This window comes from Dendrobates tinctorius, unplaced genomic scaffold (assembly GCF_039654945.1).
Source record: "Dendrobates tinctorius isolate UK_male_01 unplaced genomic scaffold, ASM3965494v1 ptg000039l, whole genome shotgun sequence".
NCBI lineage: Eukaryota > Metazoa > Chordata > Amphibia > Anura > Dendrobatidae > Dendrobates > Dendrobates tinctorius.
In genome coordinates, this window is record NW_027361707.1 from 945,935 (window position 1) to 972,886 (window position 26,952).

A 26,952-nucleotide genomic window follows, 5' to 3' on the forward strand; every position below is an offset into this window, starting at 1 on the left:
ATGTATTGTGCACATGAATAAATACTGTCTTCATTTATTAGGTATTCAGCTTGTCATCTCAGATTATACCTGTGCAGAGTGCAGCAGTCAGGATGAGCTTGTCATCGGCTGATGCGCTCTGCATAGGCAGCATTTGAGATGACAAGCTAAGTAGCTACTGAAGGAAGACGACATAGAATCATTTGTTGTGCACATGAAATAATACTGTCTTCATTCATTATAAGTTTTGCTTTTACATTTTTACACTTTTTCAAACCCTTTCTAGGGTTAGGGCTATGGTTAGGCTCGGGAGTAAGATGGAAAACTATAATGGCATTTTCTCAGGTGATAAGGAATTCAGCACTTCTAACTATTCACGGGGGCTCAATATGCTCACCTTGCCCCAGGCGCTGGTAACCCACAATACACCACTACTCTATACCACATTGTAGTTATGAAACTCTTTTTTTTTCCCCCAGACACATTTTGGCCCCAACAGAAAACTCTAACATTATTAATAATTGTCGTAAAATAATTAATCCACATCCATAATAAATTAAAATAAGTCTTTTATTTTCATCTTAATGTCAAAAAGTGTTGAGCTCCTATATACAGCATATATTTAAATAAAGACAATAATTGCATTTAATGGCAGTACCATATCCTGCCATCAGAGGGTGCTAAAAACATCCAGCAAACCAAACAGCGTGAACAGTCAGCAAACTAAAGGCATATTCGAACTTTAACAATTAAGACTAGGGCTACAAGGAGACTTAAAAAAGCGTAAACGATTGATTTTTAACTCTATATTGGCCCTTGCAGTCCGCAAGATAATATGTAACCCAAATCATTCCTTTGACCTCAGTTACAGTTTAATAATTAAAAGTGTAACTGTTGTTTCAGGGGAACTTGTAATAGAATGTCTGTGTGTTCCTCTAGCTCCTCCCTAGAATGTGTGTGTTCCTCTAGCTCCTCCCTAGAATGTCTGTGTGTTCCTCTAGCTCCTCCCTAGAATGTCTGTGTTCCTCTAGCTCCTCCCTAGAATGTTTGTGTCTTCCTCTAGCTCATCCCTAGAATGTCTGTGTTTCTCTAGCTCCTCCCTAGAATATCTGTGTTTCTCTAGCTCCACCCTAGAATGTCTGTGTTCCTCTAGCTCCTCCCTAGAATGTCTGTGTGTTCCTCTAGCTCCACCCTAGAATGTCTGTGTTCCTCTAGCTCCTCCCTAGAATGTTTGTGTCTTCCTCTAGCTCCTCCCTACGATATCTGTTTCTCTAGCTCCACCCTAGAATGTCTGTGTTCCTCTAGCTCCTCCCTAGCATGTATGTGTTCCTCTAGCTCCTCCCTAGAATGTCTGTGTTCCCCTAGTTCCTCCCTAGAATATCTGTTTCTCTAGTCCACCGTAGAATGTCTGTGTTCCTCTAGCTCCTCCCTAGAATGTCTGTGTGTTCCTCTAGCTCCTCCCTAGAATGTCTGTGTTCCTCTAGCTCCTCCCTAGAATGTCTGTGTGTTCCTCTAGCTCCACCCTAGAATGTCTGTGTTCCTCTAGCTCCTCCCTAGAATGTCTGTGTGTTCCTCTAGCTCCTCCCTAGAATGTCTGTGTTCCTCTAGCTCCTCCCTACAATATCTGTGTATTCCTCTAGCTCCTCCCCTGCATAGAATTTTATAAGCACCCACTGTCATCTCCTACCTCAGGCTCCTCCAAGTGTATTAAAGACAGATTTTACCTGTGAATTTAGGATTTGAGAATGACTAATCTGTCCAGGAGTAGAAAGAAGCAGATTCCTTTGATAATATATATTAGAAAGTTACTTTTCATGTGTACTATTGATTTTTGAAAGAAAAATTGACACAACGGTAACTCTTTAAAATCAATCATTGACAATTCAGAAAGTCTCAGTGTCACAAATCCCATATGTCCTTCAATTTTCACCAATCCTTAGCAGTTTTCAAGATCTCTGCTTGCAGTTATTGAATGATACCGTTTACTTTCAGAGAATCTGTCTTGGTCATGTGACGAGATATTTACTGATGGTACTGATACCACGGCCAATCAAGTGCTTATATGTCTGTCACATGATCAGGACAGTTTTTTTCTTCCTCTTTAAGTAAATAATAGGTTTCCATTCACTTGCAACAAGAAGAAAAGCTTTAAACAAAAGTTGCAAAGTGTATTAAAAATTCTTTATATGCCGAAGCTGGAATACCCCTTTAAGCACTATAGGTTCCCAACTTAAAATATTGCCACCAAAGTGATACCTTTGTCATGTGTTGACAATAACGGGGTACGTAACGTTTGCAGTCGATTAGTTTGTGGTCTGTAATACATAGTTGCCAACTGTCCAAAAATTTTCCCAGACTCCAGGACCAAAAAAGAGTTGGATTTATATAATCCCACCCCCCCAAAAAAATACCAAAAGGGGTGAGGCTTTCATGTAAGTTTTCAGAAATTTTGGCAACTCTAAAAGTGGATTTTACCCAGGGTAACACTTGAAAACGTGAGCTCTGATTTTAGGACCCAACGATTTTTCTTAAAGGATAATTCAAACTACTATTAATATTAGAATCAATAATAATTTCTAAGTGCCCAAATAGGATATAGCAAAAAAATTGTATTTTTTGTACCAATTATGACTCTCCGATATCATATCCATTCCTTAGGAGGAGCTTGTATCTGTATTTTACATGCACTAACCACAGTAACAGCGCCCCCTATGGACAGGAATTTATACCTGAACAGACCGGAGATGCCCGGATCAGACTGATATTCCTCTTTAAAGAGGATATCCCACAAACTATGGACAACTATCCATAGCATCTGTGAAAAATCTATAATTAGGACCCGCTGCTGGGATATCCTCAATCATTAGAATGAGGGGTCCTGAGAAACCCCCTTTCGAAAGAGATGAATAGAGCAGTGGTTACACATGACCCCTTTATACCACTTTATTCAGTGCTTAATACTTGCCTATCTTTGCCACTCCCATAGACATTGAATACAGCGCGTATGCTGCGCGCATGTGCAAGTGTGACTGTCGTTCCATTCAAACTTTTTTGGAAAAGGGGTTTTGGACCACTGTTATAGTGGTTTGTCAGGACCAAGGGCTGTAGGTTTTCGTGTAATGGTAAACCCAGAATTCTTACAATTATTATTGATTCTGGGATAAACCCTGGTGGCCAAGATGACTGACCAACTTCTTATTTATCTGCAATACTGTGGTGTAAGAGTCTGGTTATAGACATGGGTGTAGCTATAGAAAGTGCACCGATACCAGTGACACCCACGACCTCGTGCCTGAAGAAGGATCCCAAAGGGGTCTCTGCTACACTAATGCATGAATGGCACATGAAAGGTGGGGGCCTTGTTACAGATTTTACATTGGGGCCCAGAAATTAAAGTTCTGCCTCCAGTTCTAGACAGTATATAACCATCACATAATACATTTGTCTAGTCTTAGATATCATTTACAGCAAAGGCATTGATGTTATTCCTAAAATAAGTTACTGCCCCCTTCTTTGTGCCTTATACACAGTTCTCTGGTTCACATTCTTTATCGTCGATGAGAGATGGACAAGCTGTCCCATTGTTGGCAGCTTTCATACGGATATAGCGGGTTCGACTTTTCACTCCCTTGGATCCACAGCTGCCTTTACAGAGACCCCAGGAAGACCACAAGGAGACTTCGCAGTCCAAAGGCGTTTCTAAAAAAAAAAAAAAAAAAAAAAGGTGAATATAAAAATGAATACATTTAATTGTTCAGGGTAAAGTATACCGGAGAACTAGTGCAGCACATGGAAACTCTTGAATACAGAAGTGGGAAGTTCACATAATGGCAGCCGTTAGTCTCAGATTGTTGTCAGAATAGAGAGCACAGGTAGGGTGGTAGACAGAGTTGATGGAGGAGCTGTAGGGTGGTGCAGCACTTTGGAGAGCTTTGCAGGGGAAGTTTATATTGTATTCTATAGCGGATGGGCAACCAGTGCAGTGACTGGTACAGGGTGGAGGCATTGGGATGGTGGTTGGACAGAAATAAGAGCATAAATTCAGGATAAACCCGTATAAGGAGAGACAAATTAGAGTTAAGGTCCCTTTCACGGGCTAATAAAGAGAATGGGGACCAAACTATGATATTAAATATTGTTCAGCTTGCCCTTGTCCATGTAAATAGGTCTTTAACCCCTTCCTGACATCTGAGTGACTTTGGCAGAGTTGGGTGGAACTCTCAAAACAACGCCAACCAATGCAATTCTGAATTGCGCCAACATTTCGTGACATTTCCAAGAGTTTTATACCAGAAAATAAGTGTAAACTCTTTGATGAATTGGAACGTAAGATTTTTTGGAGTTTTCCACAGTAAGAAGAGATTCTGGACCAACTTTAGTGTATTCTACTTGTACAGCGACACAAAACATTATAGCAATGGATATGTTTTGAAATTCAAATTCAACAGGTTCAACAATTTTTTTTCAAACCTTTTCTATCTCTTTATCTGCTTTACTAATGTGAAAGTGACCTAATAAAAACGAATGGTTACATAGATTTTTTTTATGTTTATTTGAATTTAAAAAATAAACTGTCCAAAAATTATCCCTCTTGATTGTTATCTCTGTCACAGCAGAATCATGTTACCTCTGACAGTGACACTGTCAGTTTGAGTTAGTGTTCTGCACATATCGATCTGTATGATCACAAACTGATAGCTTCACTGTCAGAGGTAACATGATTCTGCTGTAACAGAGACAAGCGTTAAGCTGTATTTTTCATAATGGTCTCTGATTCCTCCCTATTAATACACTTGGCAGAAGAAATGGAGGCCAAATGTGACCAGTATTTGGTATTACTACTGCCCAGGCGGTTGGTGCTTGTGGTCTATTGCCATTGACACTTATCATTTTAGCATGCATTTTGTACAGCTCTATGATTAATTTTGGACAGTTTTTTCAACGTCAGTTATTCAACACCTGAGAAATAAGGTATATCAAGAAATGCCTGGTAGGTAGGTACATTAACATAATATGCAAAGCAAGGTTGCTATGCAACCAAAAGGCCAACACCTGCAACAGAGCGTTGTATTGTTGTGGCATTAAAGGATGTAAAATTTGGCTAGTGCTAAAATTACTATTGTGACATGCACACTTTCCCTCCCTCACAAAAAGAAGAAATGTAGGACATTTGCTCACAAGAAATGAAAAAACTCAGTATAGTTGCTTCGGACAAGCAAGCACTCTGTCTCTGACTGACACTAATTTCAGATTTTCTTTTAGGCAAAAACTATTGTGCTGGCTTGCTGCTTTCTAATGCATGAAGAAAAATGTTTAGTTGAAATTCGCATATAGCAAGGTAGGTGCCAGCTACATCATATAATTCATCCATCACACTGAGTCTGGCACTGCTGTTGGCAACTCTCCTATCTTCTTCTCCCCCTATCAATTGAGTGTCTGTATAAAACACCCTAAAATTGCTTCTGCATTCCCTGTCTCTGCTTTTATATAGGCTATGAAAAGTCCAACATATTAGTTGTACTATACCATGTGATGTGAGATTCAAGGTACTTTCGAGAAGCCCACATGGTAGATGATGCAATTTTCTGCAGGACCTGTTTCATAATACACATCACTATTTCTTAAATTTATTTTTATGTCATACTTTTTACATTTGTTTCATTATTTGTTTAACATTTGTCATAAGAACGCCCCTTAAAGTATGTCCCTCGAAGTCTAGGTCTGGTGTGTGTGATTGTCTGGTTCTTCATTGCCATTGCAAGTCTATACCCACCTCCTTTGGATTACGCACAGACATTGACTGTGGGCTGTGGCTCTCAGTCGACACCAGGCTGGTAGTCCATTCAACAGCTAAGAACAAACTTGGATCCCCCTAATCTTCTACAAGGAGAAGCCTATTCCTGGAAATTGTGGCTTTGTGGTCCTGAGGAAGGTTTGATGAGGGACCTTCTCCTTTCGGAGAGGGCATGACATAGACCGCATTTCTATATGCTCACTACACTTTTTGCACTTGGGTGAAGAAGGGTAAGATCTCAAACTTTCAAAAGAAAAAGCAGTTTGAATTGGCCAATGCCCCAACTAGAGATGGTGTGAATCAATTCGCAATGTTCATGACCTTAATTAATCTGTGTTGGGAGTCCTGCGAACGTTCTCCTACTTGCCAACATGCGCAACTCTTCTTTTGATTAGCTGGCCTGACTTACGATCGCTTGCGTGTCACGCTGAAACAATGACATCCTTCCAGGCTGGCTAATCCAAAGAAGAGCCATCAGTTAAGAGGTGGCCGCAGGACCAAGTCTTGCGAATCTAGTCTCATCTTGTGAATGGGACATTAATAAAGCTCCTTCTAGTGGAAGCTGAAGGAACATTTTATTTTTCTCTTACTCTATGCTTATGCAGAGGATTTGGAGCCCTGTACAAGAAACACTAAGCTACGACGACCCACTAAATAAATCAGTAACAAACACTAAATCTTTTATTTCTTACCTCTCACCAAAGGTGTAATGGCTGTGGTCGCAAAGGTTGCAACCATGACTGGGTCTGTGGAGACGGCGGGTCAACAAACACCAGGTGAAACTTCAACTGGATGTGCATTCTCAGACGCACATTCAATTCAAGTGTATTCGGGGTGAAAGACCCATTGGACCTGTGCACAGGAATACATGCTGTCAGCCAATGAGAGACCAGCAGGTGATGTCGGCGTGCCCGTGACTGGGATCACATGGCAGTGATGTCATGCTCTCCCGTCGATTACACGCTAAAGTCATTCAGTTGCCAGCTGCAGCAGAGGATGCTGTGCGGCAGGAGAGCAGATGGGAGGTGAGTATGATTGCTTATTTTTTTCTATGCATTAACAGCAGCAGAACGGGGGACATATTCCAGTATGGGGTCAAGGGACATATACCAGGATGGGGGATATATACTAGGATGGGCCCAGGATAGGGAACATATATCAGGAAGGGGGATATACAGTTGTGGCCAAAAGTATTGACACCACTGCGTTTCTGTCAGATAATACTCAGTTTCTTCCTGAAAATGATTGCAATCACAAATTCTTTGGTATTATTATCTTCATTTAATTTGTCTTAAATGAAAAAACACAAAAATAGAGAATGAAGCAAAAAGCAAAACATTGATCATTTCACACAAAACTCCAAAAATGGGCCAGACAAAAGTATTGGCACCCTCAGCCTAATACTTGGTTGCACAACCTTTAGCCAAAATAACTGCGACCAACTGCTTCCGGTAACCATCAATGAGTTTCTTACAATGCTCTGCTGGAATTTTAGACCATTCTTCTTTGGCAAACTGCTCCAGGTCCCTGATATTAGAAGGGTGCATTCTCCAAACTGCCATTTTTAGATCTCTCCACAGGTGTTCTATGGGATTCAGGTCTGGACTCATTGCTGGCCACCTTAGAAGTCTCCAGTGCTTTCTCTCAAACCATTTTCTAGTGCTTTTTGAAGTGTGTTTTGGGTGATTGTCCTGCTGGAAGACCCACGACCTCTGAGGGAGACCCAGCTTTCTCACACTGGGCCCTACATTATGCTGCAAAATTTGTTGGTAGTCTTCAGACTTCATAATGCCATGCACACGGCCAAGCAGTTCAGTGCCAGAGGTAGCAAAGCAACCCCAAAACATCAGGGAACCTCCACCATGTTTGACTGTAGGGACCGTGTTCTTTTCTTTGAATGCCTCTGTTTTTCTCCTGTAAACTCTATGTTGATGCCTTTGCTCAAAAAGCTCTACTTTTGTCTCATGTGACCAGAGAACATTCTTCCAAAACGTTTTAGGCTTTTTCAGTAAGTTTTGGCAAACTCCAGCCTGGCTTTTTTATGTCTCGGGGCAAGAAGTGGGGTCTTCCTGGGTCTCCTACCATACAGTCCCTTTTCATTCAGACGCCGACGGATAGTACGGGTTGACACTGTTGTACCCTCGGACTGCAGGGCAGCTTGAACTTGTTTGGATGTTAGTCGAGGTTCTTTATCCAACATCCGCACAATCTTGCGTTGAAATCTCTTGTCAATTTTTCTTTTCCGTCCACATCTAGGGAGGTTAGACACAGTGCCATGGGCTTTAAACTTCTTGATGACACTGCGCACGGTAGACACAGGAACATTCTGGTCTTTGGAGATGGACTTGTAGCCTTGAGATTGCTCATGCTTCCTCACAATTTGGTTTCTCAAGTCCTCAGACAGTTCTTTGGTCTTCTTTCTTTTCTCCATGCTCAATGTGGTACACACAAGGACACAGGACAGAGGTTGAGTCAACTTTAATCCATGTCAACTGGCTGCAAGTGTGATTTAGTTATTGCCAACACCTGTTAGGTGCCACAGGTAAGTTACAGGTGCTGCTAATTACACAAATTAGAGAAGCATCATATGATTTTTCGAACAGTGCCAATACTTTTGTCCACCCTCTTTGTTATGTTTGGTGTGGAATTATATCCAATTTGGCTTTAGGACAATTCTTTTTGAGTTTTTTCATTTAAGACAAATTAAATGAAGATAATACCAAAGAATTTGTGTTTGCAATCATTTTCAGGAAGAAACTGAGTATTATCTGACAGAATTGCAGGGGTGTCAATACTTTTGGCCACAACTGTATATGTATGTGTGTACAGTATATATATATATGTGTGTGTGTGCCAAGGGTAAAGGATATGTATACCAGGATGGGGGAAGGTACAAATTTTGCACCGGGGCCCATCAGTCTCTAGTTATGTCACTGCCTCTCACTTCTCTTTTATTGTGAGTTTGAAACATTTTCTGAAAAATATTCAGGATTGAGAGTCCTCAGTAGTTGATACCTTTTAATGGCTAACTGAAAAGATGGTAATACATTGCAAGCTTTCGAGACTACTCAGGTCTCTTCATCAGGCTAGACTAATACAAAATCTGAAGTCACATATTTATGCACAATACAGCCTAGAAAAAATGCAATAGATAAGACAAGTGACGTGAAGCAGAACTATCAATATGGGAGAGGGAGAAACATAAATATAAACATTGGACCAGTCCATAGATAAGGAGTCTGGATGTTTTATGGTCCTCTGATTGGGGTCTAGTTCTGTGTTGCCCCGCAAGGTTTTAAAAGGAAATTCCTTAATTGATGTAAAAAGACATAAATCCATGCGACACATTCATTCCAGCACTGAGAGTGTCAAAGTTCGTCATAAATTTGTACTCCCAAACTCGTTGGGAGAGAGACGAGTTGTCGAGTTGTCGAGAGAGACGAGTTTGGGAGTACAAATTTATGACGAACTTTGACACTCTCAGTGCTGGAATGAATGTGTCGCATGGATTTATGTCTTTTTACATCAATTAAGGAATTTCCTTTTAAAACCTTGCGGGGCAACACAGAACTAGACCCCAATCAGAGGACCATAAAACATCCAGACTCCTTATCTATGAACTGGTCCAATGTTTATATTTATGTTTCTCCCTCTCCCATATTGATAGTTCTGCTTCACGTCACTTGTCTTATCTATTGCATTTTTTCTAGGCTGTATTGTGCATAAATATGTGACTTCAGATTTTGTATTAGTCTAGCCTGATGAAGAGACCTGAGTAGTCTCGAAAGCTTGCAATGTATTACCATCTTTTCAGTTAGCCATTAAAAGGTATCAACTACTGAGGGCTCTCAATCCTGAATATTTTTCTATCCACTGGCTAACACGGTACAAAGATAAACATCTTTCCTGTATCAAACATTTTCTGGTATCAGATCAGAAGAAGTTTTTTTTTCCCCATCTGGGATGTGTACGCTGAAAAATAGGGAATGTCAGGAAGTGTCAGTTTCTTATAGGTTTCCACCCTAAACACCTGATTTTTATACGTAAGAGCAAACATATCGCCCGTTAGTTATTTTATTTCATGAAAGCTATCGAGATAGAATATACAGCCTATGAGGCAGCTTACCTGAGTAATTTTCCTCAATCTCATTCCCTCTAGTGGTCACATTTGATGCTATATCAAGGAAGGACGTTATCTTGCCTTTGAGTTTCATAAATGTCACTTTTGCAATTGGCGGCAGGTTCTTTAGTCGAGGATAAAAAAATGAGTTCGCCGGATGATTTGGAGAGGAAGAGGTAATCTGTCACAGAAGAGAAATATTTTAACATCTGAAATTTCACTTCAGGAGGTGAAAGTTAAAGTAGCTTTTAATAAATTCTTACAAATATAAAATTATAAATTAAATCCCTTTTAGGAGCCTGAAGTGACTCTGCTCATTCATCTCGGTCTACACAGCAAAGCTTTTAAGAAAAAAAATCACAGGAAGTATCAGTCTATTGTGACTGCTCTAGTGTCTAGTGTGAAACCTGCAACATTTCAAGAGTTCTTCAAATAGATGTGGCATATTCTGAATATACATTCTGTCTATGGTGAAATTAATATACATACATCAGTCACGGTGCCTTGTGGGATGGTGGCAAAATTTGGTGAAGAGAATGTGAATCCACTGTCAGTCCCGGCATCGTACGGATGGAGATCTATTGATAAGCTCTTTTTCCAAGTCTTCCCATCACAGAGGTTTATACTATCGATTCCCACAAACCAGTCAGGACTTGGCACTATCTTCACCATGAATGAAACCTGAGAATGGAGAAGGTTAAACAGTAAATGAGAAAAAACTACTATAATACAGCCAAAGTAACACCGATTGTCAAATTCTAGCAATGAAAAAGACAAATTATGAATTTCTTAAAGAGTAATTACAATACAATATCAGCTGTGTCCTGCCTGTCCAGAGGAATTTCTTGTCTATAGGGGGCAGTATTATAGTAGTTATACTCTTGTACAAAGGAGCAGTATTATAGTAGTTATATTCTTGTATATAGGGGCAGTATTATAGTAGTTATATTCTTGTACATAGGGGCAGTATTATAGCAGTTATATTCTTGTACATAGGGGCAGTATTATAGTAGTTATATTCTTGTATATAGGGGCAGTATTATAGTAGATATATTCTTGTACATAGGGAGCAGTATAATAGTAGTTATATTCTTGCATATAGAGGCAGTATTATAGTAGTTATATTCTTGTACATAGGAGGCAGTTTTATAGTAGTTATATTCTTGTATATAGGGGCAGTATTATAGTAGTTATACTCCTGTACATACGGGCAGTATTATAGTAGTTATAGTCTTGTACATAGGGAACAGTATAATAGTAGTTATATTCTTGCATATAGAGGCAGTATTATAGTAGTTATATTCTTGTACATAGGAGGCAGTTTTATAGTAGATACTTTCTTGTACATAAGGGGCAGTATTATAGTAGTTATATTCTTGTACATAGTAGCAGTATTATAGTAGTTATATTCTTGTACATAGGGAGCAGTATTATAGTAGCTATATTCTTGTACATAGGAGCAGTATTATAGTAGTTATACTCTTGTACATAGGGGAAGTATTATAGTAGTTATATTCTTGTACATAGGGAGCAGTATTATAGTAGTTATACTCTTGTACATAGGAGCAGTATTATCGTAGTTATATTCTTGTACATAGGGGCAGTATTATAGTAGTTATATACTTGTACATAGGGGCAGTATTATAGTAGTTATATTCTTGTACATAGGAGGCAGTATTATAGTAGATATATTCTTGTACATAGGAGCAGTATTATAGTAATTATATTCTTGTATATAGGAGGCAGTATTATAGTAGTTATATTCTTGTACATAGGAGCAGTATTATAGTAGTTATATTCTTGTACATAGGGGCAGTATTATAGTAGTTATATTCTTGTACATAGGGAGCGGTATTATAGTAGTTATATTCTTGTACATAGGAGCAGTATTATAGTAGTTATATTCTTGTTCATAGGAGCAGTATTATCGTAGTTATATTCTTGTACATATGGGCAGTATTATAGTAGTTATATACTTGTACATAGGAGGCAGTATTCTAGTAGTTATATTCTTGTACATAGGAGCAGTATTATAGTAGTTATATTCTTGTACATAGGAGCAGTATTATCATAGTTATATTCTTGTACATAGGAGCAGTATTATCGTAGTTATATTCTTGTACATATGGGCAGTATTATAGTAGTTATATACTTGTACATAGGAGGCAGTATTATAGTAGATATATTCTTGTACATAGGAGCAGTATTATAGTAGTTATATTCTTGCAGATAGAGAGCAGAATTATAGTACCTATAGTCTTGTACATAGGAGCATGTTGTGAGTTCATTTTTCCCTTCACCATTGAGGTCTGATGAACTCCCTCCTCTGGTGAAGGAAGGTGGTGAGGCTGATTACCAAACACCTGGGCAGCTAGATGATGACTGGGTGGCTGGAATTGAGGACTGGATATAAGGCTGCCGACGCCCTTCTTCCTGGCTGGTGATTTTCCTGCTGGATTCTTGGAGACCAGTCTGATTCCTGCATCTCAAAGCTAAGTTTTTCTGCTCTGCTTTGTAATCTTCAGTTTTGTTTTTGTTTTGCCTTGTTTTTTGGGAGTTCTGCCATCCCCGGCCTGGGGTGAGCGGAATTCCATTTTTGTCTCTGATCTGTTGATCTTTTGCTCTGTCTTCAGAATATACCTGAGTGCTGATATAGTCTTTTGAAGCCTAGCGACTTCAGGGCCTGTTTTTCCTATCAGTCGGTTGGCTCATTTTGATAGGGTTTTTGCGGATGGCAGACAGCAGCTTTCCTATCCTGTCCTATGCAGTTAGCTTGGGCCCCATCATTTGCTCAACCTATCTATCTATCTGTGTTGGTGTTTTCATCTTGCTTCACCGTCATTATATGTTGGGGGCTGCCTATTGCTTTGGGGTCTGCTCTGGGGCAGTTTAGTTTTTCCCCTTTCTGTCTTTAGGCTATATAGTTCTCCGACTGTGATCGAGGGGTCTAGGGCACCCCACGGCTACTGCTAGTTGTTGGGGATAGGTTCAGGGGTCTGCAATCCGATAGCTGCCAACCTCTCTGGTTTTCCTGGACTTGCTGGTATTTTGTTTTTTCCTCCTTCGGTGACTCATCATAACAGGAGCAGTATTATAGTAGTTATACTCTTGTACATGGGAGCAGTATTATAGTAGTTATATTCTTATACATAGGGGCAGTATTATAGTAATTATATTCTTGTACATAGGGGCAGTATTATAGTAGTTATACTCTTGTACATAGGGGCAGTATTATAGTAGTTATATTCTTGTACATAGGGGCAGCATTATAGTAGTTATATTCTTGTACATAGGGGCAGTATTGTAGTAGTTATATTCTTGTACATAGGGGCAGTATTATAGTAGTTATATTTTTGTACATAGGGGCAGTATTATAGTAGTTATATTCTTGTACATAGGAGCAGTATTGTAGTAGTTATATTCTTGTACATAGGGACAGTATTATAGTAGTTATATTCTTGTACATAGGGAGCAGTATTATAGTAGCTATATTCTTGTACATAGGAGCAGTATTATAGTAGTTATATTCTTGTACATAGGGAGCAGAATTAGAGTAGCTATATTCTTGTACATAGGAGCAGTATTATAGTAGTTATATTCTTGTACATAGGGGCAGTATTATAGTAGTTATATTCTTGTACATAGGAGGCAGTTTTATAGTAGATATTTTCTTGTACATAGGAGGCAGTATTATAGTAGTTATATTCTTGTACATAGGGAGCAGAATTATAGTAGCTATATTCTTGTACATAGGAGCAGTATTATAGTAGCTATATTCTTGTACATAGGAGGCAGTATTATAGTAGATACATTCTTGTGCATAGGAGCAGTATTATAGTAGTTATACTCTTGTACATAGGGGCAGTATTATAGTAGTTATATTCTTGTACATAGGAGCAGTATTATAGTAGTTATATTCTTGTACATAGGGGCAGTATTATAGTAGTTGTGTTCTTGTACATAGGGGGCAGTATTATAGTAGTTATATTATTCTTGTACATAGGTGTCAGTATTATAGTAGTTATATTATTCTTGCACATAGGGGTCAGTATTATAGTAGTTATATTCTTGTACATAGGAGCAGTATTATAGTAGTTATATTCTTGTACATAGAAGTATTATAGTAGTTATATTCTTGTACATAGGAGCAGTATTATAATAGTTATATTCTTGTACATAGGAGAAGTATTATAGTAGTTTTATTCTTGTACATAGGAGCAGTATTATTGTAGCTATATTCTTGTACATAGGGGGCAGTATTATAGCAGTTATATTCTTGTACATAGGAAGCAGTATTATTGTAGTGATATTCTTATACATAGGAGCAGTATTATAGTAGTTATATTCTTGTGCATAGGGGCAGTATTATAGTAGTTATATTCTTGTACATAGGATCAGTATTATAGTAGTTATATTCTTGTACATAGGGGCAGTATTATAGTAGTTATATTCTTGTACATAGGGGGCAGTATTATAGTAGTTATATTCTTGTACATAGGGGGCAGTATTATAGTAGTTATATTCTTGTACTTAGGGGCAGTATTATAGTAGTTATATTCTTGTACATGGGATCAGTATTATAGTAGTTATATTCTTGTACATAGGGGCAGTATTATAGTAGTTATATTCTTGTACATAGGGGCAGTATTATAGTAGTTATATTCTTGTACATAGGGGCAGTATTATAGTAGTTATATTCTTGTACATAGGGGGCAGTATTATAGTAGTTATATTCTTGAACATAGGATCAGTATTATAGTAGTTATATTCTTGTACATAGGGGCAGTATTATAGTAGTTATATTCTTGTACATAGGGGCAGTATTATAGTAGTTATATTCTTGTACATAGGGGGCAGTATTATAGTAGTTATATTCTTGTACATAAGCCCCTGTACTTACATACGGGTGTCTTGAATGTGTCTCCAACTCAGTTGAGGACTGGCCCGTCCCACTAGATATGGACGGAGCTGAGAAAATGCCATGAACGCTTTGGATTTTCTCCCCAGCTGCCTCTATCTCCTTCATTAGGGCCCAGGCTTCTCCTTTTTCTGTGAAGTCACGCACTCCATTGCTGGCATGGTCATGTCTTTTCCACATGTGGTAGTCAGAGCTATGACTCACTCCTGTTGGATAAGAGAATCTAGTGTCATCTCGTAGTTCTGGATATTGTCAGACTGGACTGTTAGTGCAGCACATCAGATACTCGAGAACATGTGGGAAAGTTTTCAACTTCTTCGGGGTAACACAGGACAATAGATATTACTTAAGGCTGGATTGTGTCCTCGAAAAAGGGGATAGGATGTGTTGCAGTTTTGACCTTAAAGGGAACCTGTCATATTCAAAATGGCATCTAATCTGCAGGCGGCACGTTATAAAGTAGGAAGAGCTGATCAGAATGATAAATATTTTTGTGGATAAAGCCTTAGTAAAAATAGTATTTTATTCATTAAAATCCCAGGTGGTTGTATGGATAGTCCAGTGGGAAGTCCTACTGGTGATTAACAGTCTTCCCACATGATGGTACATGCAAACATAGCTGTAAATTGCCGCTAGGACTGCCCACTGGACTCATCCTTACAAATACCAGGTATGTCATACTGAATCTATTCCCACAAACCTACAGTTAGGTCCATATATATTTGGACAGAGACAACATTTTTCTAATTTTGGTTCTAGACATTACCACAATGAATTTTAAACAAAACAATTCAGATGCAGTTGAAGTTCAGACTTTCAGCTTTCATTTGAGGGTATCCACATTAAAATTGGATGAAGGGCTTAGGAGTTTCAGCTCCTTAACATGTGCCACCCTGTTTTTTAAAGGGACCAAAAGTATTTGGACAATTGACTCCAAGGCTATTTCATGGACAGGTGTGGGCAATCCCTTCGTTATGTCATTCTCAGTTAAGCAGATAAAAGGGCTGGAGTTGATTGGAGGTGTGGTTCTTGCATTTGGAAGGTTTTACTGTGACGGAAACAATCGGTCAAAGGAGCTCTCCATGCAGGTGAAACAAGCCATCCTTAAGCTGCAAAAACAGAAAAAACCCATCCGAGAAATTGCTACAACATTAGGAGTGGCAAAATCTACAGTTTGGTACATCCTGAGAAAGAAAGAAAGCACTGGTGAACTCATCAATGCAAAAAGACCTGGGCGCCCACGGAAGACAACAGTGGTGGATGATCGCAGAATAATCTCCATGTGAAGAGAAACCCCTTCACAACAGCCAACCAAGTGAACAACACTCTCCAGGAGGTAGGCGTATCAATATCCAAATCTACCATAAAGAGAAGACTGCATGAAAGTAAATACAGAGGGGTCACTGCACGGTGCAAGCCACTCATAAGCATCAAGAATCAAAAGGCTAGACTGGACTTTGCTAAAAAACATCTAAAAAAGCCAGCACAGTTCTGGAAGAACATTCTTTGGACAGATGAAACCAAGATCAACCTCTACCATTTTGATGTGAGCGCCAAGGACTAATTTATTAGTCTGCTCACTACAGGGACGTACCCCTTCCTCTTGGGGAACACCAGGCAGCACCATGGGGACACCAACTCCTCCCACCTGCCTGGGTACGTCCGCCTGTATAAGCAAGTCCTGCTCCCCAGCAGGGACTCCAAGGCGCATCTTCACCAAAGCCGCAAATGGACCCTCTAGTTGAGGCAGAGGGTAGGCCTCAGACCCATAATTCCGCTGCAGATGCTGCTTAAACACATCATTCAGCTCCTCACTCATCTCAGTGAGGACCAGCAGCAACTGCTCACCGGTCTGAACTTGGCCCATGGCTCACCAGAGAAAAATGTTAACGGGGTTGGTGATAAAGTAATGTCACATGTGACTGGATACACCGCCTCCAGCAGGGCGAATTTCTATAACACCCGTGAACCTGGATACACCGCCTCCAGCAGGGCGAATTTCTATAACACCCGTGAACCTGGATACACCGCCTCCAGCAGGGCGAATTTAAACAGAGGGAAAAGTATGGCGAAGGCGTGGTACAGCTCATGATCCAAAGCATACCACATCATCTGTAAAACATGGTGGAGGCAGTGTGATGGCTTGGACATGCATGGCTGCCAGTGGCACTGGGTCACTAGTGTTTATTAATGATGTGACACAGGACAGAAGCAGCCGAATGAATTCTGAGGTATTCAAAGCCATACTGTGTGCTCAGATCCAGCCAAATGCAGCCAAACTGATTGGTCGTCGTTTCATACTACAGATGGACAATGACCCAAAACATAAGGCAAAAGCAACATTAAAGCAAAGAAGTGGAATATTCTTGAATGGCCAAGTCAGTCACCTGATCTCAACCCAATTGAGCATGCATTTCACTTGATAAAGACTAAACTTCAGACAGAAAGGCCCACAAACAAACAGCAACTGAAAACCACCGCAGTGAAGGCCTGGCAGAGCATCAAAAAGGAGGAAACACAGTGTCTGGTGATGTCCATGAGTTCAAGACTTCAGGCAGTCATTGCCAACAAAGGGTTTTCAACCAAGGACTAGAAATGAACATTTTATTTACAATTATTTAATCTGTCCAATTACTTTTGGTCCCTTTAAAAACAGGGTGGCACATGTTAAGGAGCTGAAACTCCTAAACCCTTCATCCAATTTTAATTAATATGGATACCCTCAAATGAAAGCTGAAAGTCTGAACTTCAACTGCATCTGAATTGTTTTGTTTAAAATTGTGGTAATGTCTAGAACCAAAATTAGAAAAATGTTGTCTCTGTCCAAATATATATGGACCTAATTGTATCTATCAATCTGCTCAGCACCTCCTTCTCTATACCAGGCTGTCTACAGATCAAACTGCAAATACGACGTGGCAGTTTCTCTTTAAAAGGAACCTGACAGCTGATATATTCCGCCAGGTACGTTTTACTCTGAAAGGCTATTCAGGGACCTTGCGGCTCTGGTAACTAGTCCAAGAGGCCAGTCCCTGGTGGCTTTTCCACACCCTTCTCCACTTGAGTGACAGGTTCCTCCCTATACACACACAGGAGAAGCGAGCCAGGAGAAGACATGCCCGTTGGACTAGTCACCCGAGTAGCCTGGTCTCCAACCAGCTTTTAAATGTATGTTTTCTCTAAAAAGATGGACATTGTAAAGAAAAATGTTAAAGAGAGTCACAAGTTTCATGTTTTGGACCTTCTTCAACTCTCTAATTGAAGTCAATGCTTGTTTTTTGCAAGTGCAGAAGCCGTATACATAATCATGAGTGAGGACACTGAAGTGGTCTATACCTGGTTTAGGACAATGACAAAACTAAAGAATCAAGACAAGACAGTTCTTGTCCGGACAGTTGTCTTAGTTCTGGTCATTCCAACATGTTCTCGTATTGTACCGCTAGTTAATATAACAATCTAAGTAAGGAACAATTATCACACATTCATCCTGTGCACCTGTACTTATCAGTCCACCATGATGGGTGGTTGACCAACTGGAGAGGATTCAGAGCCATGATTTGGTTCAGAAGGAATGGGAAACATAAAGGAAGGGACTTCTCCTTCCTATTAAACACCTCTTGTGGCAGCTGAACTCCAACATTTCCAATCCTTCCTTCTTCGACATCTACATAGTGCTCTAATTGTGAAACTCTTATGTACATTTTTGATGTTTGCCTTTCTGTTTGTATACGGCCACCTTAATATCAAGTTATTCAAGACATTGTTTATGAGTAAAGTGAAACCCTGGACCCTACCAATGTTGCCATAAATTACAGTCATGGCTCAAAGTGTTTTCACCATTGAAATTGTTCTTGAAAATGAAGTACTTCTCCCACAAAATAATTGCAAATATATGTTTTATTATATACATGTTTATTTCCTTTGAGAGTATTGGAACAGCACAAAAAAAGTAGAGAAAAAAGGCAAATTGGGCAAAATTTTCACACAACACCCCAAAAATGTGCCAGGCAAAATTATTGGCACCCTCAACTTAATATTTAGTTGCACACCCTTTGGAATAAAAACTGCAATTAATCACTTCCTATAAGAATCAGCAAACCTCTTACACCTTTCATCTGGAATTCTGAACAATCTTCATTTGCAAGAAACTTCAGATCTCTCATTTTTGAAGGATGCCTTCTCACAACAGCAATCATAAGATCTCTCCACAGGTGTTCTATGAGATAGATATCTGATCTTTTTGCTGGCCACTTCAGAAATCTTCAGAGCTTTGTTTCCATCCATTTCTGGGTGCTTCTTGAAGTATGTTTGAGGTCATTGTCCTGGTGGAAAACCCGTGACCTAGGACACAAACCCAGCTATCTGAAACTAGGCACCACATTGCAACCCAAAATTCTTTGGTAATCTTTCATGAAGATTTCATGATGCCTTGCACATCAAGGCACCCAGTGCCAAAGGCGGCGAAAAAATACCAAAATATCTTTGAACCTCCACCATATTTGACTGTAGGTACTGTGCTCTTTTCTTAATAGGTCTCATTCCGTTTTTGGTAAACAGTAGAATGATGACCTCTTATCTTGGTCTCAGCTGTCCACAAGATGCTGTGACGTCCGTCCGCGGATCTTGACTGCAGTAGGGACTGCACCCCGAGAAACCCCGAGACCCTTAACCCGTATACAGGGATCTGGAAATGTAGCAAGGCCCAGGGGGTGGCTGTCTGGTGGTGCAGTGCGCCAGAGCAGGACGGTCGCCAATAGGGAAGAAGGCGGGGAACCAAAAACGTAGTCAGAAACCGGGAGAGCAGTGGAGGTACAGAAATGGCAGGCAGTGGCAGAGTCGACAGTCCAGGCCAAGGTCACAAAACGGGAGAGCGGCAAGGTACAAAAACGGCAGGCAGTAGCAGAGTCGAATATCCAGGCCAAGGTCACAAACCGGGAGAATGGCAGAGGTACAAAATCGTCAGGCAGTAGAGGGGTCAGAAATCCAGGCTGAGGTCAGAGTCAAACAATAGCAAATCACACAGTAGCACATAGGGGAACCAAGAATATATCCGGCGGCTTGCAAGACCAGTCCCAAGGTATTTGAGGGATCAGGTCATCCCTCACAGGCTCCCGGACTGATGATGTCATCAGGACCGCCCCCAGGACCAGGCCAGATGGTGATGCACAAACCCCTTCATGATTGACAGAGGTGCGGAGCCTGCGTCCATCAGATGCCTGCGCAGGAACCCCTTCTCTGTCACCGCCATCACTCGGGGCGAACCACGGCGCCTCCCAGTGGCTGAGGCAGGAACAGCAGACCCCCGAGTCTGACGGCGACGTGACAGTCCGGCGCCTCCTAGTGGCCGAGGCCGGGACAGCAGGCCCCGAGTCTGACGGCAACATGACAGATGCTTTCCCAGAAGGATTTTTGCTTACTCGCATACATTTTGGCAAACTGCAGTTTAGCTTTTTAATGTCAGTAGTAGGGTCTTCCTGGGTCTCCTGCCATAACGTAGCAGGTCTATAGTGATAGAGATGTAGCAGAGCTATATTGATAGAGATACAGCAGAGCTATACAAATATAAAGATGTAGCAGAGATTTACTGATATAGAGATGTAATCAGAGCTATAGTAATAGAGATGTAGCAGAGCTATATTGATATGGAGATGTAGCAGACCTACAGTATAGTGATAGAAATATAGGAGACCTATAGTGATAGAAATGTAGCAGAGCTATACTGACAGAGATGTAGCAAAGCTATAGTGATATAGAGATGTAAAAGAGCCATACTGTTAGAGTTGAAGCAGAGTTATTGGGATATAGATGTAGTAGTATTGTGATAATGATGTAGCAGAACGATAGTGACAGGTGTAGCAGTGTTATTGTGATAGAGATGTAGTAGAGCTATGTGGATACAGAGATGTAGCAGAGCTATGTGGATATAGAGATGTAGCAGAGACATGTGGATATACAGATGTAGTAGAGCTATGTGGATATAGAGATGTAGCAGAGTTATGTGGATATAGAGATGTAGGAGAGACATGTGGATAAAGAGATGAAGCAGAGCTATGTGGATATAGAGATGTAGCAGAAACATGTGGATAAAGAGATGAAGCAGAGCTATGTGGATATAGAAATGTAGCAGAGCTATATGGATATAGAGATGTAGCAGAGACATGTGGATAAACAGATGTAGTAGAACTATGTGGATATAGAGATGTAGCAGAGCTATGTGGATAAAGAGATGAAGCAGAGCTATGTGGATAAAGAGATGTAGCAGAGTTATGTGGATATAGAGATGTAGGAGAGACATGTGGATAAAGAGATGAAGCAGAGCTATGTGGATATAGAGATGTAGCAGAGCTATATGGATATAGAGATGTAGCAGAGACATGTGGATATAGAGATGTAGCAGAGCTATATGGATATAGAGATGTAGCAGAGACATGTGGATATACAGATGTAGTAGAACTCTGTGGATATAGAGATGTAGCAGAGCTATGTGGATAAAGAGATGTAGCAGAGCTATGTGGATAAAGAGATGTAGCAGAGCTATGTGGATAAAGAGATGTAGCAGAGTTATGTGGATATAGAGATGTAGCAGAAACATGTGGATAAAGAGATGAAGCAGAGCTATATGGATATAGAGATGTAGCAGAGACATGTGGATATACAGATGTAGTAGAACTCTGTGGATATAGAGATGTAGCAGAGCTATGTGGATAAAGAGATGTAGCAGAGCTATGTGGATAAAGAGATGTAGCAGAGCTATATGGATATAGAGATGTAGCAGAGACATGTGGATATAGAGATGTAGCAGAGACATGTGGATAAAGAGATGTAGCAGAGCTATGTGGATATAGAGATGTAGCAGAGACATGTGGATAAAGAGATGAAGCAGAGCTATATGGATACAGAGATGTAGCAGAGATATGTGGATATACAGATGTAGTAGAACTATGTGGATATAGAGATGTAGCAGAGACATGTGGATATAGAGATGTAGCAGAGCTATATGGATATAGAGATGTAGCAGAGCTATGTGGATAAAGAGATGAAGCAGAGCTATATGGATATAGAGATGTAGTAGAGACATGTGGATAAAGAGATGTAGCAGAGACATGTGGATATAGAGATGTAGCAGAGCTACCTGGATATAGAGATGTAGCAGAGCTATGTGGATATAGAGATGTAGCAGAGACATGTGGATATACAGATGTAGTAGAACTATGTGGATATAGAGATGTAGCAGAGCTATGTGGATATAGAGATGAAGCAGAGCTATGTGGATATAGAGATGTAGCAGAGCTATATGGATATAGAGATGTAGCAGAGACATGTGGATATACAGATGTAGTAGAACTATGTGGATATAGAGATGTAGCAGAGCTATGTGGATAAAGAGATGAAGCAGAGCTATATGGATATAGAGATGTAGCAGAGCTATGTGGATAAAAAGATGTAGCAGAGCTATATGGATATAGAGATGTAGCAGAGCTATGTGGATAAAGAGATGTAGCAGAGCTATATGGATATAGAGATGTAGCAGAGACATGTGGATATACCGATGTAGTAGAACTATGTGGATATAGAGATGTAGCAGAGACATGCGGATATAGAAATGTAGCAGAGCTATGTGGATATAGAGATATAACAGAGACATGTGGATATACAGATGTAGTAGAACTATGTGGATATAGAGATGTAGCAGAGCTATATGGATATAGAGATGTAGCAGAGACATGTGGATATAGAGATGTAGCAGAGACAAGTGGATATACAGATGTAGTAGAACTATGTGGATATAGAGATGTAGCAGAGCTATGTGGATATAGAGATGAAGCAGAGTTATGTGGATATAGAGATGTAGCAGAGCTATGTGGATATAGAGATGTAGCAGAGCTATGTGGATATAGAGATGTAGCAGAGACATGTGGATATAGAGATGTAGCAGAAGTATGCGGATATAGAAATGTAGCAGAGCTACCTGGATATAGAGATGTAGCAGAGTTATGTGGATATAGAGATGTAGCAGAGCTATGTGGATATAGAGATGAAGCAGAGCTATGTGGATATAGAGATGTAGCAGAGACATGTGGATATAGAGATGTAGCAGAGCTATGTGGATATAGAGATGAAGCAGAGCTATGTGGATATAGAGATGAAGCAGAGCTATGTGGATATAGAGATGTAGCAGAGACATGCGGATATACAGATGTAGTAGAACTCTGTGGATATAGAGATGTAGCAGAGACATGTGGATATACAGATGTAGCAGAGCTATATGGATATAGAGATGTAGCAGAGACATGTGGATATAGAGATGTAGCAGAGCTATATGGATATAGAGATGTAGCAGAGACATGTGGATATACAGATGTAGAGCTATGTGGATATAGAGATGAAGCAGAGCTACCTGGATATAGAGATGTAGCAGAGCTACCTGGATATAGAGATGTAGCAGAGCTATGTGGATATAGAGATGTAGCAGAGCTACCTGGATATAGAGATGTAGCAGAGCTATGTGGATATAGAGATGTAGCAGAGACATGTGGATATACAGATGTAGAGCTATGTGGATATAGAGATGAAGCAGAGCTACCTGGATATAGAGATGTAGCAGAGCTACCTGGATATAGAGATGTAGCAGAGCTATGTGGATATAGAGATGTAGCAGAGCTACCTGGATATAGAGATGTAGCAGAGCTATGTGGATATAGAGATGTAGCAGAGACATGCGGATATACAGATGTAGTAGAACTCTGTGGATATAGAGATGTAGCAGAGACATGTGGATATACAGATGTAGCAGAGCTATATGGATATAGAGATGTAGCAGAGACATGTGGATATAGAGATGTAGCAGAGCTATATGGATATAGAGATGTAGCAGAGCTATGTGGATATAGAGATGTAGAGCTATGTGGATATAGAGATGTAGCAGAGACATGTGGATATACAGATGTAGTAGAACTATGTGGATATAGAGATGTAGCAGAGCTATGTGGATATAGAGATGAAGCAGAGCTATGTGGATATAGAGATGTAGCAGAGCTATATGGATATAGAGATGTAGCAGAGACATGTGGATATACAGATGTAGTAGAACTATGTGGATATAGAGATGTAGCAGAGCTATGTGGATAAAGAGATGAAGCAGAGCTATATGGATATAGAGATGTAGCAGAGCTATGTGGATAAAAAGATGTAGCAGAGCTATATGGATATAGAGATGTAGCAGAGCTATGTGGATAAAGAGATGTAGCAGAGCTATATGGATATAGAGATGTAGCAGAGACATGTGGATATACCGATGTAGTAGAACTATGTGGATATAGAGATGTAGCAGAGACATGCGGATATAGAAATGTAGCAGAGCTATGTGGATATAGAGATATAACAGAGACATGTGGATATACAGATGTAGTAGAACTATGTGGATATAGAGATGAAGCAGAGTTATGTGGATATAGAGATGTAGCAGAGCTATATGGATATAGAGATGTAGCAGAGACATGTGGATATAGAGATGTAGCAGAGCTCTATGGATATAGAGATGTAGCAGAGACAAGTGGATATACAGATGTAGTAGAACTATGTGGATATAGAGATGTAGCAGAGCTATGTGTATATAGAGATGAAGCAGAGTTATGTGGATATAGAGATGTAGCAGAGCTATGTGGATATAGAGATGTAGCAGAGCTATGTGGATATAGAGATGTAGCAGAGACATGTGGATATAGAGATGTAGCAGAAGTATGCGGATATAGAAATGTAGCAGAGCTACCTGGATATAGAGATGTAGCAGAGTTATGTGGATATAGAGATGTAGCAGAGCTATGTGGATATAGAGATGAAGCAGAGCTATGTGGATATAGAGATGTAGCAGAGACATGTGGATATAGAGATGTAGCAGAGCTATGTGGATATAGAGATGAAGCAGAGCTATGTGGATATAGAGATGAAGCAGAGCTATGTGGATATAGAGATGTAGCAGAGACATGCGGATATACAGATGTAGTAGAACTCTGTGGATATAGAGATGTAGCAGAGACATGTGGATATACAGATGTAGCAGAGCTATATGGATATAGAGATGTAGCAGAGACATGTGGATATAGAGATGTAGCAGAGCTATATGGATATAGAGATGTAGCAGAGACATGTGGATATACAGATGTAGAGCTATGTGGATATAGAGATGAAGCAGAGCTACCTGGATATAGGGATGTAGCAGAGCTACCTGGATATAGAGATGTAGCAGAGCTATGTGGATATAGAGATGTAGCAGAGCTACCTGGATATAGAGATGTAGCAGAGCTATGTGGATATAGAGATGTAGCAGAGACATGTGGATATACAGATGTAGAGCTATGTGGATATAGAGATGAAGCAGAGCTACCTGGATATAGAGATGTAGCAGAGCTACCTGGATATAGAGATGTAGCAGAGCTATGTGGATATAGAGATGAAGCAGAGCTACCTGGATATAGAGATGTAGCAGAGCTACCTGGATATAGAGATGTAGCAGAGCTATGTGGATATAGAGATGTAGCAGAGCTACCTGGATATAGAGATGTAGCAGAGCTATGTGGATATAGAGATGTAGCAGAGACATGCGGATATACAGATGTAGTAGAACTCTGTGGATATAGAGATGTAGCAGAGACATGTGGATATACAGATGTAGCAGAGCTATATGGATATAGAGATGTAGCAGAGACATGTGGATATAGAGATGTAGCAGAGCTATATGGATATAGAGATGTAGCAGAGCTATGTGGATATAGAGATGTAGAGCTATGTGGATATAGAGATGTAGCAGAGCTACCTGGATATAGAGATGTAGCAGAGCTACCTGGATATAGAGATGTAGCAGAGCTATGTGGATATGGATATGTAGCAGAGACTTGTGGATATAGAGATGTAGCAGAGCTATGTGGATATAGAGATGTAGCAGAGCTATGTGGATATAGAGATGTAGCAGAGCTACCTGGATATAGAGATGTAGCAGAGCTATGTGGATATGGATATGTAGCAGAGACTTGTGGATATAGAGATGTAGCAGAGCTATGTGGATATAGAGATGTAGCAGAGCTATGTGGATATAGAGATGTAGCAGAGATGATTTTCAGAGGCAGAAGGGTTATTATATTTCATGTAGCAGAAGACAGATGTAACTAAGCAGAATACTTTGACATGTAGCAGAGAGAGAAAAATACTTTTTCTGATCCATCAGAGCTGAGTTTTTCATTTTTCGCTCCTTGTGATATCAGGAGTCACCATGTCATTTGAATAGGACTGCAGGTTAACCGTGCAAGTTATTTGACCTTTTCCCCCCATACTTTTACATTAATGATGCAACTGCACACGGGTAAATGATAACTTCTGCTCTGCCGCCTCAATATCTTTCAGTATATATATTCCACAGCATGCGCTGCTCACTTACCCAACAATGATGACCACTGAGCCGGGGGTCTGTACAGGGGATATTGTTTCGGGAAGGACGTTTGGCTCCATTTCCCAGTGAAGACTATGCTGTACTTCGCTATCTCTTCTGCGGTGCAAATAGGATCTTCCCTCAGGGGCAGACAGCTGGAATAACCGGCGATCGATAATACGGTCAGGACAACTTTGTAGGTTTTGCACCACGGAATCATCGTCTTCGCTCTCGGCTGAAAAAAAATATATATATATCTTTATCTATAGAGGAAAACATCTGCAATGGATTTAAAAGCAATCTGCCTGGAATCAGCAGGAGCAGACCCGCTCGCCTCGGCATCTGTATATAGAAGTGTGGACGGGGATGTAGCAGAGCTGAGTGTGTAGTCGGATATATATCCCTTTGTTATAATGAGGTGAGGATTTTAGGTAAAAATCTTAAAGGACGGACTCGGCTCTGCTACATCTGCCTGCGTAAAAATAGGTGAAATTATTGCTGATATTCAGGGAGAAAGCTGAGAAAGTGACTTACAAGTCTTGTCCTGGAGAGACGGTGGCACCTGCGTTTGCTGGCAGCTACACTCTTTTGGTGAGGGGCGGAAAAGGAGGAACGGATCTATTTATGCCTCGAGAGGGTCGAAATGATCGTAACCTTAAGACCTCGCCGTGTCCAACAACCATTCACTTATTGGAAGCGCGTCTGTGCCACTCGGTCCA

The 26,952-nt window shown here is 40.3% G+C and overlaps 1 protein-coding gene across 1 annotated transcript; it reads right to left on the bottom strand.

Moving 5' to 3' along the window:
- Window positions 1-531: 531 nt before the first annotated feature.
- Window positions 532-26,952, bottom strand: SPON2 (spondin 2). Its single transcript, XM_073574403.1, has 6 exons — window positions 26,768-26,952; window positions 26,243-26,468; window positions 14,794-15,017; window positions 10,383-10,574; window positions 9,900-10,074; window positions 532-3,678 (listed from the first exon to the last, which is right to left on the bottom strand). Exons 2-6 carry the CDS (start codon window positions 26,451-26,453, stop codon window positions 3,500-3,502), a joined length of 981 nt encoding a protein of 326 aa, XP_073430504.1. The 5' UTR covers window positions 26,454-26,468; window positions 26,768-26,952; the 3' UTR covers window positions 532-3,499.